General features: G+C 37.6%; 1 protein-coding gene across 1 annotated transcript in view; it reads left to right on the top strand.

Annotated features, from left to right (window-relative positions):
• Positions 1-16,080, top strand: part of LOC128663173 (zinc finger protein 609) — a 474,651-nt gene that overhangs the window by 101,445 nt on the left and 357,126 nt on the right. The window contains exon 4 of the mRNA XM_053717370.1: positions 1,805-1,980. Coding sequence (XP_053573345.1) covers positions 1,805-1,980 — 176 coding nt within the window. The remainder of the gene's footprint in view (positions 1-1,804; positions 1,981-16,080) is intronic.

Genomic DNA, 16,080 nt, shown 5'->3' with positions numbered 1-16,080 from the left:
ACACAAACGTCTGTCAGAAGTTCCAGACGTTCAGGCTTTGGCCAGGATTAAGCCTGTGTTTAAGACTGTTGCTCCACCGTGGAGCTTAAACTTAGTTCTTAACGTTTTACAGGGTGTTCCGTTTGAACCCCTTCATTCCATTGATATCAAGCTGTTATCTTGGAAAGTTCTGTTTTTAATGGCTATTTCCTCGGCTCGAAGAGTCTCTGAGTTATCGGCCTTACATTGGGATTCTCCTTATCTGATTTTTCATTCAGACAAGGTAGTTCTGCGTACTAAACCTGGGTTCTTACCTAAGGTAGTCACTAACAAGAATATCAATCAAGAGATTGTTGTTCCATCATTGTGCCCTAACCCTTCTTCAAAGAAGGAACGACTTCTGCACAATCTAGACGTAGTCCGTGCCCTGAAATTTTATTTACAGGCAACTAAAGATTTTCGCCAAACTTCTTCCCTGTTTGTCGTTTATTCTGGACAGAGGAGAGGTCAAAAAGCATCTGCTACCTCTCTCTCTTTCTGGCTTCGTAGCATAATACGTTTAGCCTATGAGACTGCTGGACAGCAGCCTCCTGAAAGAATTACAGCTCATTCTACGAGAGCTGTGGCTTCCACGTGGGCCTTTAAGAATGAGGCCTCTGTTGAACAGATTTGCAAGGCTGCAACTTGGTCTTCTCTTCATACTTTTTCCAAATTTTACAAATTTGACACTTTTGCTTCTTCTGAGGCTGTTTTTGGGAGAAAGGTTCTTCAGGCAGTGGTTCCTTCCGTGTAAAGATCCTGCCTGTCCCTCCCGTCATCCGTGTACTTCTAGCTTTGGTATTGGTATCCCATAAGTAATGGATGACCCGTGGACTGACTACACTTAACAGGAGAAAACATAATTTATGCTTACCTGATAAATTCCTTTCTCCTGTAGTGTAGTCAGTCCACGGCCCGCCCTGTTTTTTTATGGCAGGTCTAAATTTTAAATTAAACTCCAGTCACCACTGCACCCTATAGTTTCTCCTTTCTCGTTTGGTTTTGGTCGAATGACTGGGTATGACGTAGAGGGGAGGAGCTATATAGCAGCTCTGCTTGGGTGATCCTCTTGCACTTCCTGTTAGGGAGGAGTTAATATCCCATAAGTAATGGATGACCCGTGGACTGACTACACTACAGGAGAAAGGAATTTATCAGGTAAGCATAAATTATGTTTTTCCATTTCCCTTTGGCTGAGTGACTGGGGGTTATGGGTAAGGGAAGTGATACTTAACAGCTTTGCTGCGGTGTTCTTTGCCTCCTCCTGCTGGCCAGGAGTGAATATCCCACTAGTAATTGGAATGATGTTGTGGACTCTCCATGTCCGGAAAGAAAGAAATTTATCAGGTAAGCATAATTATTTTTTTTTATTATTATTTTTTTATTTTTTTTAAATACTCAGTTAATAATAACCAACTTGTAGGATACCAAGAAAACTTTATATTCTTTTGTCTTCAAGATTTGGAAGAAAATCCATCCTTTTTACTGGGCTTATTTACTTATTCTACTAGAACCATGGCTTTAAAAATGAACATTTGAGGCAGCTTACTGATTTTCTCTTCACATTTTAGTTTTTATGTGTTTATATATTACCAAGCTGTGTTAGGTTAGTACATCTTGCAGTCAGTGCTTTCCAAATCCTGTGCACGGCAATACATTAGAAATAACATACACGCACATAAGTAGCTAGATACTCACACATACATATATGCATCCACAGTAGTTTTTATTACATGACTAAATACCTTTCTTACTTCAATGTGATTCACTCTTTCCTCTACTCCAGGCTCCTACCTCCCTTCCAGCTATTCTTTTTCACCTTATGGAAACAAGGTCTCTAGCGGTGAGGAAACAGAAAAGTCAAGAGCCAGTCCGAGTGTTGCCTGCAAACCTACATCTGAATCCAAAGCCCTGGATATCCTGCAGCAACACGCAAGCCATTATAAAAGCAAGTCACCCACGGTAAGCATAAACTTTTTTTTTCATACTGGTAGTGAGAGTCCATGATCCATTACTTCTCGGAATTACTCTTCTCTACCACTGGGATGAGGCAAAACCCCTCCCACCTCACACATACCTCAGTCTTTACTTTGCCTCCGCTGGAGGTGGCTGAAGAATGAAGATGTGCATTTGATTGTTTAGAGAGAGGGGTTTTCAGTCTATATTTATTCCCTGTTTTCACTCAGAGTATAGTGCTTATCAGAGGGATGTATATGGTGTATAGTTTGTGATTCTTTTTTCTCCTCATGGCACATTTTTCTTAAACCTTCTATAATTGGTCGCAGGGACTTGTCTTTTGACTCTCTCTTTATGGATCTACAATATATTCCTATTTCATAACCACTAATGATATGTTTCAGTACTGGCTTGGCTGTCTGCTGCTTACTTGCTGGTTGACGAGTGTCTATTGGTAAGTATAATTTATTAAACATTTTAGACACTCTATAGCTATGTTATGGCACTTTTCTTTTAGTTAGTATATATATATTTGTTAATATATATGGCTCTGGGACTGTTTTTTTTATGTGCTTGCTTTTTTGGCGCACTTAGTTTGAATTTTGCGCGTCAGCTTGTTGGTTTAAGTTTGTCATGGTTGCGCATGCTGGGTTAACGCTCGTCGAGTTAGCGCACATCCCTTTTAGTCTTTCTATAGTTCTTTTGCACGACGCCCAGTTTACACGCGTCGGGTTAGCACACGTTTGTCCTTGGCTATGTGTACATCTGGATTTTAGCGCACTAAATTCTATAGAGCTGTTAGTTTTTTTCATGCACATTAATTCTCTCTGATGAGCGTTATCTGCCCTTCGTATGTTATGTTAATGTCTCCTGCTTTGTTTTAAAGTTCGGCTTAGCGTGCATTATACCTTTGAGTTTATTTTAAAAGCTACTTAGGAGGGGATAAGTGATCTCCTCAAGGGCTTTTTAAGGGGGTTATTTTATTTATTTATTGCATTGCTTTGCCATATGCTATAATGGAGCAGTCTGATTTTTGTCCCTAACTCTACCCAAGAAGCCGAGTCCCCAAACACCTAACATTATTAGATGTGCTTATTGTAAAAAAAGCTGAGGTGCCTTCTCCAGCTCATTTATGTGACTCATGTTTCTTTGGTTGTTAACACACCTTCTGTTTGTTCATTACAGGAGAATGCTTCTAATTGTTTCACCTACTGTGAAAAATGTTATCAAGACTGCAGTTTCTGAGGAGTTAGCTGCTCTCCCACCTTCAAACAAGCATACAAGGGCAGTTCAGATTTTACCTTCTACGAATTATATGTGTCCTGAAACCAGGTATACTGTTATGTCTTCAGATGCTGAAGAAACTTCAACTAATGTTGAATCTGATATTTCCTCTTTTTTGTTTAAAGTTGAACATATCCTTTCTCTTTTAAAAAAAAAAAAAGGTCTTAATTTCTTTAGGGGTTAAAGATCCTAAAGTTTATGAAGATAAGCTTTGTAATCATTTAAGTTCAGTTTGTAAGACTGTTGTTTATCTCCCTGAGTTTTTTTTTCTGTTCCTAATGCTGTCTCTGCCACGATTTCTAAGGAGTGCTCTAAGCCAGGTAATTTTACTTTTTCTGCAAGGTTTAGAGTATTTTCATAGAAGGGCCTTTTTACAAGCAGGGTATTTGCTCAGACCAGCTATTTATATTGCTGATTTGGCTGCTGCGTCTACTTACTGGTTGTCTAGTCTTTCAGAACAGTATTCTGATGACCCTGCTAGTGCAAATCATTTGGATTTACTCAAGGGTGCCAATTCTTTCATTTGTTATGCTGTATTTGATATTATGAAGATTGTCAAAAGCATGTCTTTGACAGTATTTGCCAAGAGAGTATTGTGGCTTAAATCCTGGTCTGCTGATATGGGGTCAAAATCCAGATGATCTATTTCCTTTCAGGGAAAGAAGTTGTTTGGTTCATATTTAGATTCTATAATATCTACTGTTACTGGATGTAAGGGGCATTTTTTCCTCAAAACAAAAAGTCTAGGGGGGAAATCTAAAGCTTTGAATCGTTTTAGTTCCTTTCATAAGGATAGAGAACAAAAGGTTGACTACTCTGCTGAGAAGCAAGGCACCTCTGGTTCAGTCTGGAGACCTAGTGCTAACTGGAACAAGTCTAAGCAGGGTAAAAAAAAAATCTACCAGGAAGGAGAGAAATCTATACAGAGCATCGGAACAGTGTAAAATAAAAATATACTTTATTGAATACAAACTTCAAAATCCTCACATGTCATTTAGTAGGGAATAATAGGGAAATGTCCCCAGCAGTGTACAAAAATGGCTGACGCGTTTCGGCTTTACACCGTACTCCAAGGTCCAAAGTTTGAGAGCCGTATAATTGGAGGAACTGGGTAAGAAAGATTGTCTTTATATACACTGTCATTGATTCCTGAAGATAGCCTTGTCACACTTTTGAATGCAGGTTACATGCCGGAGGTGGGCACTTGGGAATTGTAACGCAACAACTTACTCATATATTGAGTGCAACAGCAAGCACCGGAGCAGTATCTGAAAACAGTGACTTTAAGCAGTATGTAGCTGAACAGCCTTATTCAAACGAGAGGACGGCCATATATAGGATATTCCTCACCGAAGGCGCCGGGTAAAGAAAGATTGCTATCAAGGTACAGTTAATGATATTTGGATCACTGCCTTATAACCTATGATTGACTGCATTTGCCATAAAATAAAAAGAAGACACTGAGAAGTTATGGTTATATAACCCTCTTATCTAGTGCTATAACAAGCATGTCAGCAGTGTTTGGAAGCAGGCTACAAGATCGTACACTGTGGTTCAAGGGATTGTTTTCTTCCTATTATCTCTACATTTGAAAGTAAACTAGAAATTATGTGTGTGGGGGGAAAAAGTGCCCTGTCTCTTGTATATCTAAGGCATAATTGCACATATAAAGAGAATGGACTTAAACAAGTATTAACTACAATTATAGGGGGCGTTATTCTCACTCATACGCCCATATTAATTTTTGTCTTCATAAAAAAATATATCCCTTCTACCAAGACTGCATGAAGGTGCAGCTGCCGATCCAGAAGTTCTGGTATGGTAGGCAGGTTATAAGCCTCTTTCAGGAGGCTTGGTTTCAGTCTGTTACAAATCCCTGGGTTCCAAATATAGTTTCTCAGGGGTATCAAATAGGATTCAGAATAAGGTCTCACTGAGGAAGGTTTTTTCTGTCTGTTTCAAGGAATCCTGTAAAAGTACAAGCTTTTTTCAAATCTCTCTCAGATCTGGAAGCTATGAGAGTGATTGTTCCAATTAATTTACAGGAACAGGGGATTAGATGTGATTCAAATCTATTTATTATTCCAAAGAAGGAAGGTAGTTTCAGACCAGTTCTGGAACTGAAAGCTCTGAACAAGTGTGTAAGGGTTGCATCTTTCAAATTGTAAACTATTCAGACTATTTTGCCTTTTGTTCAGCAAGGTCAGTTTATGTCTACAATAGATTTAAAGGGACAGTCTACACCAGAGTTTGTATGTTTTAAAAAGATAGATAATCCCTTTATTACCCATTCACCAGTTTTACATAACCAACACAGTTATATTAATACACTTTTTACCTCTGTGATTACCTTGTATCTAAGCCTCTGCGGACTGCCCCCTTATTTCAGTTCTTTTGACAGACTTGCATTTTAGCCAATCAGTGCTGACTCCTAGGTAACCACACGTGCGTAAGCACAGTGTTATCTGTATAGCACACAGGAACTAACACCCTCTAGTTGTGAAAAACTGTCAAAATGAATTCAGATAAGAGGCGGCCTTCAAGGGCTAAGAAATTAGCATATGAGCCTACCTAGGTTTATCTTTCAGCTAAGAATACTAAGATAACAAGCAAAATTGATGGTAAAAGTAAATTGCAAAGTTGTTTAAAATGATATGACCTACCTGAATAATTTGAAGTTTATTTTTGACTAGACTGTCCCTTTAAAGGATGCTTATCTTCATGTTTAAATTCAGAGAACATTTCCAGTTTCTCAGGTTTGCCTTTACGGACAGGCATTTTTAGTTTGTTGCTCTACCATTTAGTTTGTCTACAGCTCCAAAAATATTCATAAAGGATCTGGGTGCCTTATTGTCTGTGATCAGGTCTCAGGGTATTGCAGTATTTCCATACTGGGACCAGGACGACATCTTGGTCAAGCTCCATCTTTTTTTTTTTATTTATTTATTATTATTTTTTTTTTTATTTTTTTTAGCAGTATCTCCCACCAACCGACTTGTCGTTTCTTCAACAGCATGATTAGAGTAACAAATTTTCCAAAAAGTTATTTGGTTTCTCAAAAAAAAAAGTAACTTTTTGGAGTTTCCAAATAGATTGTCTCCATGAGTCTTTCTCTAACAGAGCAGATAAGGTTAAAATTTAAGTCAGTTTGTCCGAACCTTCAGTCTCTCTCTTTTCCCTTGGTTGCTCTTTGTATGGAAGTCCTAGGTCTGATGATTGCAGTTTCAGATGCAATTCCCTTTGCACGTTTTCACATGAGGCCTCTTTGCTGTCTCAAAGGATATTTTTGGATCCCATTGGGCTTTTTTTGCTCATCCTACAATGACTGTGATCACACCGATGCAAGTCTGTCAGATTGGGGAGCCGTTTGGCAGTCTCTAAAAGCACAGGGAGTTTAGGATCCTCGGGAGACAGGGTTACCAATCAATGTTATCAAACTTTTCAGGGCTTTCCAAGCTTGGCCTCTGTTGAAAAACGAGTCTCATCTCTGTTTCCAGACAGACAATGTCACAGCAGTATTTTATGTCAACCATCAGGGGGGAACTAACAGTTCCCTAACCATGAGGGAAATGTTTTATATTCTCATGTGCAGAAATGTATTCCTTTTTACTCTCTGCAATTCATATTTCAGGGGTGAACAACTGGAAAGAAGATATCAGTCGTCAGTCTCTACATCCAGGGTAGTGGTCTCTTAATCTGGATGTGTTCAATCAGATTTGTGGGTCTTTGAGGTCTCCCAGAGATAGAAGTGATGGCTTTTCTTTCGAACAACAAACTTCCTAGGTACTTTGCAGGGTCCCGGCACCCTCAGGCAAAGTTTGTGGATGCTCTAGTAGTTCCTTGGTTATTTCAGGTTGCTTATCCATTTCTGCTCCTGGTACTTCTTCCCAGAGTGATTTCCAAGATAAACCTAGAGAAACCATCTGTAATCCTGATTGCCCCATCTTGGCTTCACAGGATTTTGTATGCAGATTTGATACAGATGTCCAGTAGCCCTCCTTGGCCTCTTCCTCTACGAACAGACCTTCTGTCTCAAGGTCCATTTTTCTATCAGGATCTCTGAGCTTAATGGCATGAACGGTTAGTTCTTAGACATAGAGGTTTCTTTGATTCTGTGATTAAAACTTTGATTCAGGCTTGTAAGCCTGTAACTAGGAAGATTTGTCATAAGGTCTGGAAAGCCTTTATTTCTTGGTGTATAGATCATAGTTTTTCCTTGCATTCTTTTAGAATTCTTAGAATTTTGCATTTCTTACAGGATAGTTTGGATTTTGTTCTTTCAGTTCTATTTCATAGTCTTAATTGGCTGTTAAAGGTCTTGCAGGCTCCCCCTTTTTAAACCTATGTATAAAGTGGATATTTATCTTTCTTGGAAGGTTTTATTCCTTTTGGCTACCTCTTCTGCTAGAACATTTTCAGAATTGTCTTCCCTTTCTTGTTATCCTCCTTATCTTATTTTTCATCAGTATAAGGCAGTTTTTCAAACTTTTTTTGGCTTCTTGCCTAAGGTTGTCTCCTCAGACAATATTAGTCGGGAGATTGTTGTTCCTTCTTTGTGTCTTAATCCCAAGAATGCTTCAGAGAGATTGTTGCATAATTATTGCGTCATTCTTGGCGCGAGACTTTTTTGGCGCGAGAATTACATTTGTTGACGTATTTTCGTCATTTCCGGCGTCTTAGTTGGCGCAGAGAATTTTCACATAGTTGCGTCATCTATGACACTCGTGTTTGTTGCAGACGTTTTTGGCGCCAAAAATATTTTGTCAGTTGTGGGCCTCATACTTGGTGCCAGACTTTTGACATTATTTAAGTCTTCATGTATTTTTGCTTCTGGTTTCCAGAGGCTTATTCTGTTTGCATTTTTTCCCATTCCTGAAACTGTCATATAAAGAAATTGATAATTTTGTTTTATATGTATGTTATTTTTTCTCTTACATATTGCAAGATGTCTCAATCTGATCCTGTTTCAGAATCCACTATTGGAATCCTGCTGCCTGATGTCGGTTCTACCAAAGCTAAGTGCATTTGTTGTAAACTTGTGGTAACTGTTCCTCCGGCTGTAGTTTGTGATAGTTGTCATGACAAACTTTTACATGCAGAAAATATTTCCATTAGTAGTAATCCATTACCTGTTGTTATTCCTTCAATCTAATCTTCCTTCATCTAATGCTCAGGATATTCCTGTTAATGTGAGAGAATTTGTTTCTAATTCTATTCAGAAGGCTTTGTCTGTCATACCACCTTCTAATAACCGTAAAAGGTCTTTTAAAACTTCTCATAAAATTGATGAATTTTTAAATGACCGACAACATTCTGATTTATCTATCTCTGATGAGGATCTATCTGGTTCAGAAGATTCTGCCTCAGATATTGAAACTGACAAATCTTCATACTTATTTAAAATGGAGTATATTCGTTCCTTATTGAAAGAGGTGTTGATTGCATTAGATATGGAGGAGACTAGTCCTCTTGATATTAAAACTAGTAATCGTTTAAATTTAGTTTTTAAACCTCATGTAGTTATTCCAGAGGTTTTTCCCGTTCCTGATGCTATTTCAGATGTAATTTCTAGGGAATGGAATAGACTGGGTACCTCGTTTACCCCTTCTTTAAGGTTTAAGAAACTGTACCCTTTGCCGTCTGATAGATTGGAGTTTTGGGAAAAGATCCCAAAAAGTTGATGGGGCCATCTCTACTCTTGCTAAACGTACTACTATTCCTACGGCAGATAGTACTTCTTTTAAAGATCCTTTAGATAGGAACCTTGAATCTTATCTAAGGAAGGCTTATTTATGTTCAGGTCATCTTCTTAGGCCTGCTATTTCTTTGGCTGATGTTGCAGCTGCTTCAACTTTTTGGTTGGAAACCCTAGCGCAACAAGTATCGGATCATAATGTGTATAGCATTGTTAAGTTAATTCAACATGCTAATAATTTCATTTGTGATGCCATTTTTGATATCATTTGAATTGATGTCAGATATATGTCTTAAGCTATATTAGCTAGAAGAGCTTTATGGCTTAAATCTTGGAATGCTGATATTACTTCTAAATCAACGTTGCTATCTCTCTCTTTCCAAGGTAATACATTATTTGGTTCTCAGTTGGATTCAATTATTTCAACTGTCACTGGGGGGAAGGGAGCTTTTTTGCCTCAGGATAAAAAATTTAAGGGTAAATTTAAGGCTGCTAACCGTTTTCGTTCCTTTCGACAAAATAAGGAACAGAAACCTGATCCTTCCCCTAAGGGAACGGTTTCCAACTGGAAGCCTTCTTCAGTCTGGAATAAATCCAAGCCATTTAAAAAATCAAAATCAGCCCCCAAGTCCGCATGAAGGTGCGGCCCTCATTCCAGCTCAGCTGGTAGGGGGCAGACTAAAATTCTTCAAGGATGTTTGGATCAATTCAATCCAAAATCATTGGATTCAGAACATTGTTTCTCAAGGGTACAGAATAGGTTTCAAAGTAAGACTGCCTGTGAGAAGTTTCTTTCTCTCACGCATTCCAGTGAACCCAAAAAAGGTTTAGGCTTTCCTGAAGTGTGTTTCAGACCTGGAGGTATCCGGGGTAATTGTGCCAGTTCCTGTTCAGGAACGGGGTCTGGGGTTTTATTCAAATCTGTTCATTGTCCCAAAGAAGGAGAATTCTTTCAGACCAGTTCTGGATCTAAAAATTTTGAACCGTTACGTGAGAATTCCAACATTCAAAATGGTGACTATAAGGACTATTCTGCCTTTTGTTCAGCAAGAGCATTATATGTCCACAATAGACTTACAGGATGCATATCTTCATATTCCGATTCATCCAGATCACCATCAGTTCCTGAGATTCTCTTTTCTAGACAAGCATTAGCAATTTGTTGCTCTTCCTTTTGGCCTAGTGACAGCTCCAAGGATCTTTTCAAAGGTTCTCGGTGCCCTACTCTCTGTAATAAGAGAGCGGGGTATTGCGGTGTTTCCTTATTTGGACGATATCTTGGTACTTGCTCAGTCTCTACGTTCTGCATAATCTCACACGAATCAACTAGTGTTGTTTCTTCAAAAACATGATTGGAGGATCAATTTACCAAAAAGTTCTTTGACTCCTCAGACAAGGGTAGCCTTTTTAGTTTTCCAAATAGATTCAGTATCCATGACTTTGTCTCTGACAAGAGATGTCTGAAATTGGTTGCAGCTTGTCGGAACCTTCAGTTTCAATCATTCCCTTCAGTAGCTATTTGCATGGAGGTTTTAGGTCTCATGACTGCAGCATCGGACGCGATCCCTTTTGCTCGTTTTCACATGCTACCTCTTCAGCTTTGTATGCTGAATCAATGGTGCAGGGATTATACAAGGATATCACAATTAATATCCTTAAATCTCAATGTTCGACTATCTCTGACTTGATGGTTAGATCACCATCGTTTAGTTCAGGGGCCCTCTTCTGTTCCTCCAACCTGGACTGTGATCACAACAGATGCGAGTCTTTCAGGTTGGGGAGCTGTCTGGGGATCTCTGACAGCGCAGGGGGTTTGGAAATCTCAAGAGGCGAGATTACTAATCAATATTTTGGAACTCCGTGCGATTCTCAGAGCTCTTCAGTTTTGGCCTCTTCTGAAGAGAGAACCGTTTATTTGTTTTCAGACAGACAATGTCACAACCGTGGCATATGAAATGTGGTTGGAGAGAGCGCTGAAAAGCTGAAAAGGCTTACTATCTAGATAAACGGTACAATTTTAATAAGACATAATTGAGACAGATGGAGTAAAATGGTACAATAAAATACAATAAAAGAAAACAATAAAAAACAGCTAAAAAATCTTCAATATTACATATAAAATCTACATGGATCCATGCTAAATTCACAGTATAAATGACATAGGGTGCCAGGCGGCACTTTCTAAAAACAGTGATGATACAAATGAAACACAGATGGTAACAATATAATGTTGGGATCTAAATATGCGCTAATAATGAGCAATGTACCTAAACATATGAAACAGCTCTAATAGTGCAGCATAAACATAAAATGGAACAATGTGAATATCACAAAAAGTAAAAGCAAAATATAGAATACAAAATAATATGTGTCCGATATTGCTAGTGTGGCCAGCGTGGTAGTCAAATAACAAAATCCTGTGATCCAGACCAAAAAATAAAGTGAAGCAAAAGCACAAACAATTGAAGCAGATGAGTGAGTGCAATGTACAAAAATAAGATTAATGGCAACGTGAAAAAAATATAAGATTAATGGCAACGTGAAAAAATATAAAAATGATACGCACAGTCCAGTGCAAAAATATGTGACCAATGGTGCTCATAGTGGATATGTAAAAAGGAACAATTATGCTGCCAAGGAAGGAATGAAAATAATCCACAAAAAAGTGACTAATCAAATATCCTGATGTATCTTGGGAAAGAATAGGAACTTTATTATCAAGAAGGTCCAGGATTTTTTTCCAGGATTTTTTTCCAGGTTCAGGATATTTGATTAGTCACTTTTTTGTGGATTATTTTCCTTCCTTCCTTGGCAGCATAATTGTTCCTTTTTACATATCCACTAGGAGCACCATTGGTCACATATTTTTGCACTGGACTGTGCGTATCATTTTTATATTTTTTCACGTTGCCATTAATCTTATATTTTTTCACGTTGCCATTAATCTTATTTTTGTACATTGCACTCACTCATCTGCTTCAATTGTTTGTGCTTTTGCTTCACTTTATTTTTGGTCTGGATCACAGGATTTTGTTATTTGACTACCACGTTGGCCACACTAGCAATATCGGACACTTATATTATTTTGTATTCTATATTTTGCTTTCACTTTTTGTGATATTCACATTGTTCCATTTTATGTTTATGCTGCACTATTAGAGCTGTTTCATATGTTTAAGTACATTGCTCATTATTAGCGCATATTTAGATCCCAACATTATATTGTTACCATCTGTGTTTCAGTTGTATCATCACTGTTTTTAGAAAGTGCCGCCTGGCACCCTATGTCATTTATACCAGTGTTTTTCAACCAGTGTGCCGTGGCACACTAGTGTGCCGTGAGAGATCCTCAGGTGTGCCACGGCAGACTGACAACAGTGTGACATATTTTTTAAACTTTGCTTGTTTTTTACTCCCAGTGCAGGGGTAGTTTGTAGGAGGCATGGAATAACAGCACAATACATACAGTATGTGTGTGTTTGTGTGTATGTGTATATATATATGCTGTATTAGGCTACAATGTGTGATTTTTTTAAATTTTTGGGATGGTGGTGTGCCACAGGATTTTTTTAATGTAAAAAAGTGTGCCACGGCAAAAAAAAGGTTAAAAATCACTGATTTATACTGTGAATTTAGCATGGATCCATGTAGATTTTATTTTTAATATTGAAGATTTTTTAGCTATTTTTTATTGTATTCTTTTATTGTACCATTTTACTCCATCTGTCTCAATTATGTCTTATTAAAATTGTACCGTTTATCTAGAAAGTAAGCCTTTTCAGCACTCTCTCCAACCACATTTCATATTTGCTTTTCAGAGTCTGCTAGGGGACTTCATGGTAGCAAGGTTAAGGCTTAGTCGCTAGCGCTCAGTTTACATACACATACATTAGATTGATCTTTTTTCCTAGTTTGTATCCACAACCGTGGCATATGTCAATCATCAAGGTGGGACTCACAGTCCTCAAGCTATGAAAGAAGTATCAGGATCTCAAATCATTAAATTTGAAGGTATGGAGATTGAACGCTTAGTGCTTAGTCATAGAGGTTTCTCTGACTCAGTGATTAATACTATGTTGCAGGCTCGTAAATCTGTGTCTAGAAAGATTTATTATCGTGTTTGGAAGACTTACATTTCATGGTGTTCTTCTCATAAATTCTCTTGGCATTCTTTTAGAATTCCTAGAATTTTACAGTTTCTTCAGAATGGTTTAGATAAGGGTTTGTCTGCAAGTTCCTTGAAAGGACAAATCTCTGCTCTTTCTGTTCTGTTTCACAGAAAAGTTGCTAATCTTCCTGATATTCATTGTTTTGTACAGGCTTTGGTTCGTATTAAGCCTGTCATTAAATCAATCTCTCCTCCTTGGAGTCTTAATTTGGTTTTGAAAGCTTTACAGGCTCCTCCGTTTGAGCCTATGCATTCTCTGGACATTAAATTACTTTCTTGGAAAGTATTGTTCCTTTTGGCCATCTCTTCTGCTAGAAGAGTTTCTGAATTATCTGCTCTTTCTTGTGAGTCTCCTTTTCTGATTTTTCATCAGGATAAGGCGGTCTTGCGGACTTCATTTAAATTTTTACCTAAGGCTGTGAATTTTAACAACATTAGTAGAGAAATTGTTGTCCCTTCATTGTGTCCTAATCCTAAGAATTCTCTGGAGAGATCTTTACATTCTTTGGATGTGGTAAGAGCTTTGAAATATTATGTTGAAGCTACTAAAGATTTCAGAAAGACTTCTAGTCTATTTGTTATCTTTTCTGGTTCTAAGAAAGGTCAGAAGGCTTCTGCCATTTCTTTGGCATCTTGGTTAAAGCTTTTGATTCATCATGCTTATTTGGAGTCGGGTAAATCCCCGCCTCAGAGGATTACGGCTCATTCTAGTAGGTCAGTTTCTACTTCCTGGGCTTTTAGGAATGAAGCTTCTGTTGATCAGATTTGCAAAGCAGCAACTTGGTCTTCTCTGCATACTTTTACTAAATTCTACCATTTTGATGTTTTTTCTTCTTCAGAAGCAGTTTTTGGTAGAAAAGTACTTCAGGCAGCTGTTTCAGTTTGATTCTTCTGCTTATAATGTCAGTTTTTTTCATTATAAGATTAAAACTTATATTTGGGTTGTGGATTAATTTTTCAGCGGAATTGGCTGTCTTTATTTTTATCCCTCCCTCTCTTGTGACTCTTGCGTGGAGTGCCACATCTTGGGTATTTGCTATCCCATACATCACTAGCTCATGGACTCTTGCCAATTACATGAAAGGAAACATAATTTATGTAAGAATTTACCTGATAAATTCATTCCTTTCATATTGGCAAGAGTCCATGAGACCCACCCTTTTTATGGTGGTTATGATTTTTTTGTATAAAGCACAATTATTCCAATTCCTTGTTGATGCTTTCACTCCTTTCTTATCACCCCACTTCTTGGCTATTCGTTAAACTGAATTGTGGGTGTGGTGGGGGGTGTATTTATAGGCATTTTGAGGTTTGGGAAACTTTGCCCCTACTGGTAGGAATGTATATCCCATACATCACTAGCTCATGGACTCAGGTAAATTCTTACATAAATTATGTTTTTAAAGTTAGATTAGTAAATTATTCTATTGTTGATTTTGCTGTTAAAAATTGCTCGATACACCTTAACCCCTTAGTCTCCCACTCTTCATATATCCTATTTTGAGAGACCCAGTGTGAATTCCGTATTTCCCACTTATAGGAAGATATTCCGTTGTATGGGAAACTATTTTAATCTCAGCACAATATTTATGCCATGCTAGTATTACATTGCGGAATGTTACTAAGTTCCTCACATTGAGAGGTAGATGTTCCATAGGGCAATGAATCAAGGCTTTTAACCTAAATAGAGCTATTATTTTAGATTCACATTGAAAGGAAGACACATATTCTTTCTCTGTGATCCAATCAACAGCATATTTAAACAAGGTAACCAGATTGTAATGGACAATATTTGGAACTGCAAGCCCTGCTGTTTTTCTAGGTTTCATAAGTTACTCAAAGCTATTCTTGGTTTCTTATTTTTCCAAATACATTTTATACACATCTGGTTAAATGATCTAATATCTGCTTTATGTAAGAATACTGGTATGTTTTGTAGAAGGTATAGAAAAGTAGGAAATAAAATAGTTTTAACATCACCCGTGACAAAAGAGATATTGGGAGACCCATCCAAGTCTCCAATTTATTCCTATATTCCTTAAAGATTCTAGGATAATTCAATCTGTACCACTCTTGAGGTTTCTTACTCAATATAATGCCTATATAATTTATATGGTTAGTTTCTTTAAATGGATGACTTATGCCCTTTAGCGTAGGTTTAACTAACCACATTAGTTCTGATTTGGTCAAGTTAATTTTCTATCCAGATATTGCACCGAATAACTGAGTCTCTTCTAATAATTTAGGAAGACTAACCTTTAGATCACTAAGAAATAATAAGTCATCAGCATACAAAGACAATACTATTTTTTGTCCACCTAGTTGTATACCTTCTAGCTCTTGTCGTAATAGAATTGCGAGCGGCTCTAGAGAGAAGTTAAAAAGTAATGGAGATAACGGGCATCCCTGTCTACTCCCTCTCTGCAGAACAAAACGTTCAGAAATTGTACCATTGATAATAATTGAGGATAAAGGTTTACTATAAATTGTTTGCACACAATACTTAAATTGACTTTAAAAACCAAATCAATCTATTGTGTGAAAAAGATAATCCCAGCTTATATAATCAAACGCCTTTTCTGTGTCTATTGTAAGTAAGGCTAAAACTATCTGGTTCTTATTTCTTTTTTGTTTCTATTTATTCCAATAAAAATCAAGTAGTACCATAACCTTACGCATATTTTTAATCGGACTTCTTCCCGTCATAAAGCCAACCTGATTTTCATGTATTATCTTACTCAACTGTGGTTTTAAACGGTTAGCAATGATTGCGGCTAGTTAGTTTATAATCGGCATTTAGGAGTGAAATAGGTCGATATGACGTGGCTAATTCAAGGTCCTTATTTCTCCAACATAGGTGTGTCCGGTCCACGGCGTCATCCTTACTTGTGGGATATTCTCTTCCCCAACAGGAAATGGCAAAGAGCCCAGCAAAGCTGGTCACATGATCCCTCCTAGG

Source organism: Bombina bombina, chromosome 6 (genome assembly GCF_027579735.1).
Source record: "Bombina bombina isolate aBomBom1 chromosome 6, aBomBom1.pri, whole genome shotgun sequence".
Classification (NCBI taxonomy): domain Eukaryota; kingdom Metazoa; phylum Chordata; class Amphibia; order Anura; family Bombinatoridae; genus Bombina; species Bombina bombina.
Note: the sequence above shows the minus strand (reverse complement) of the source record. Positions and strands in the feature narration are given on the sequence as shown.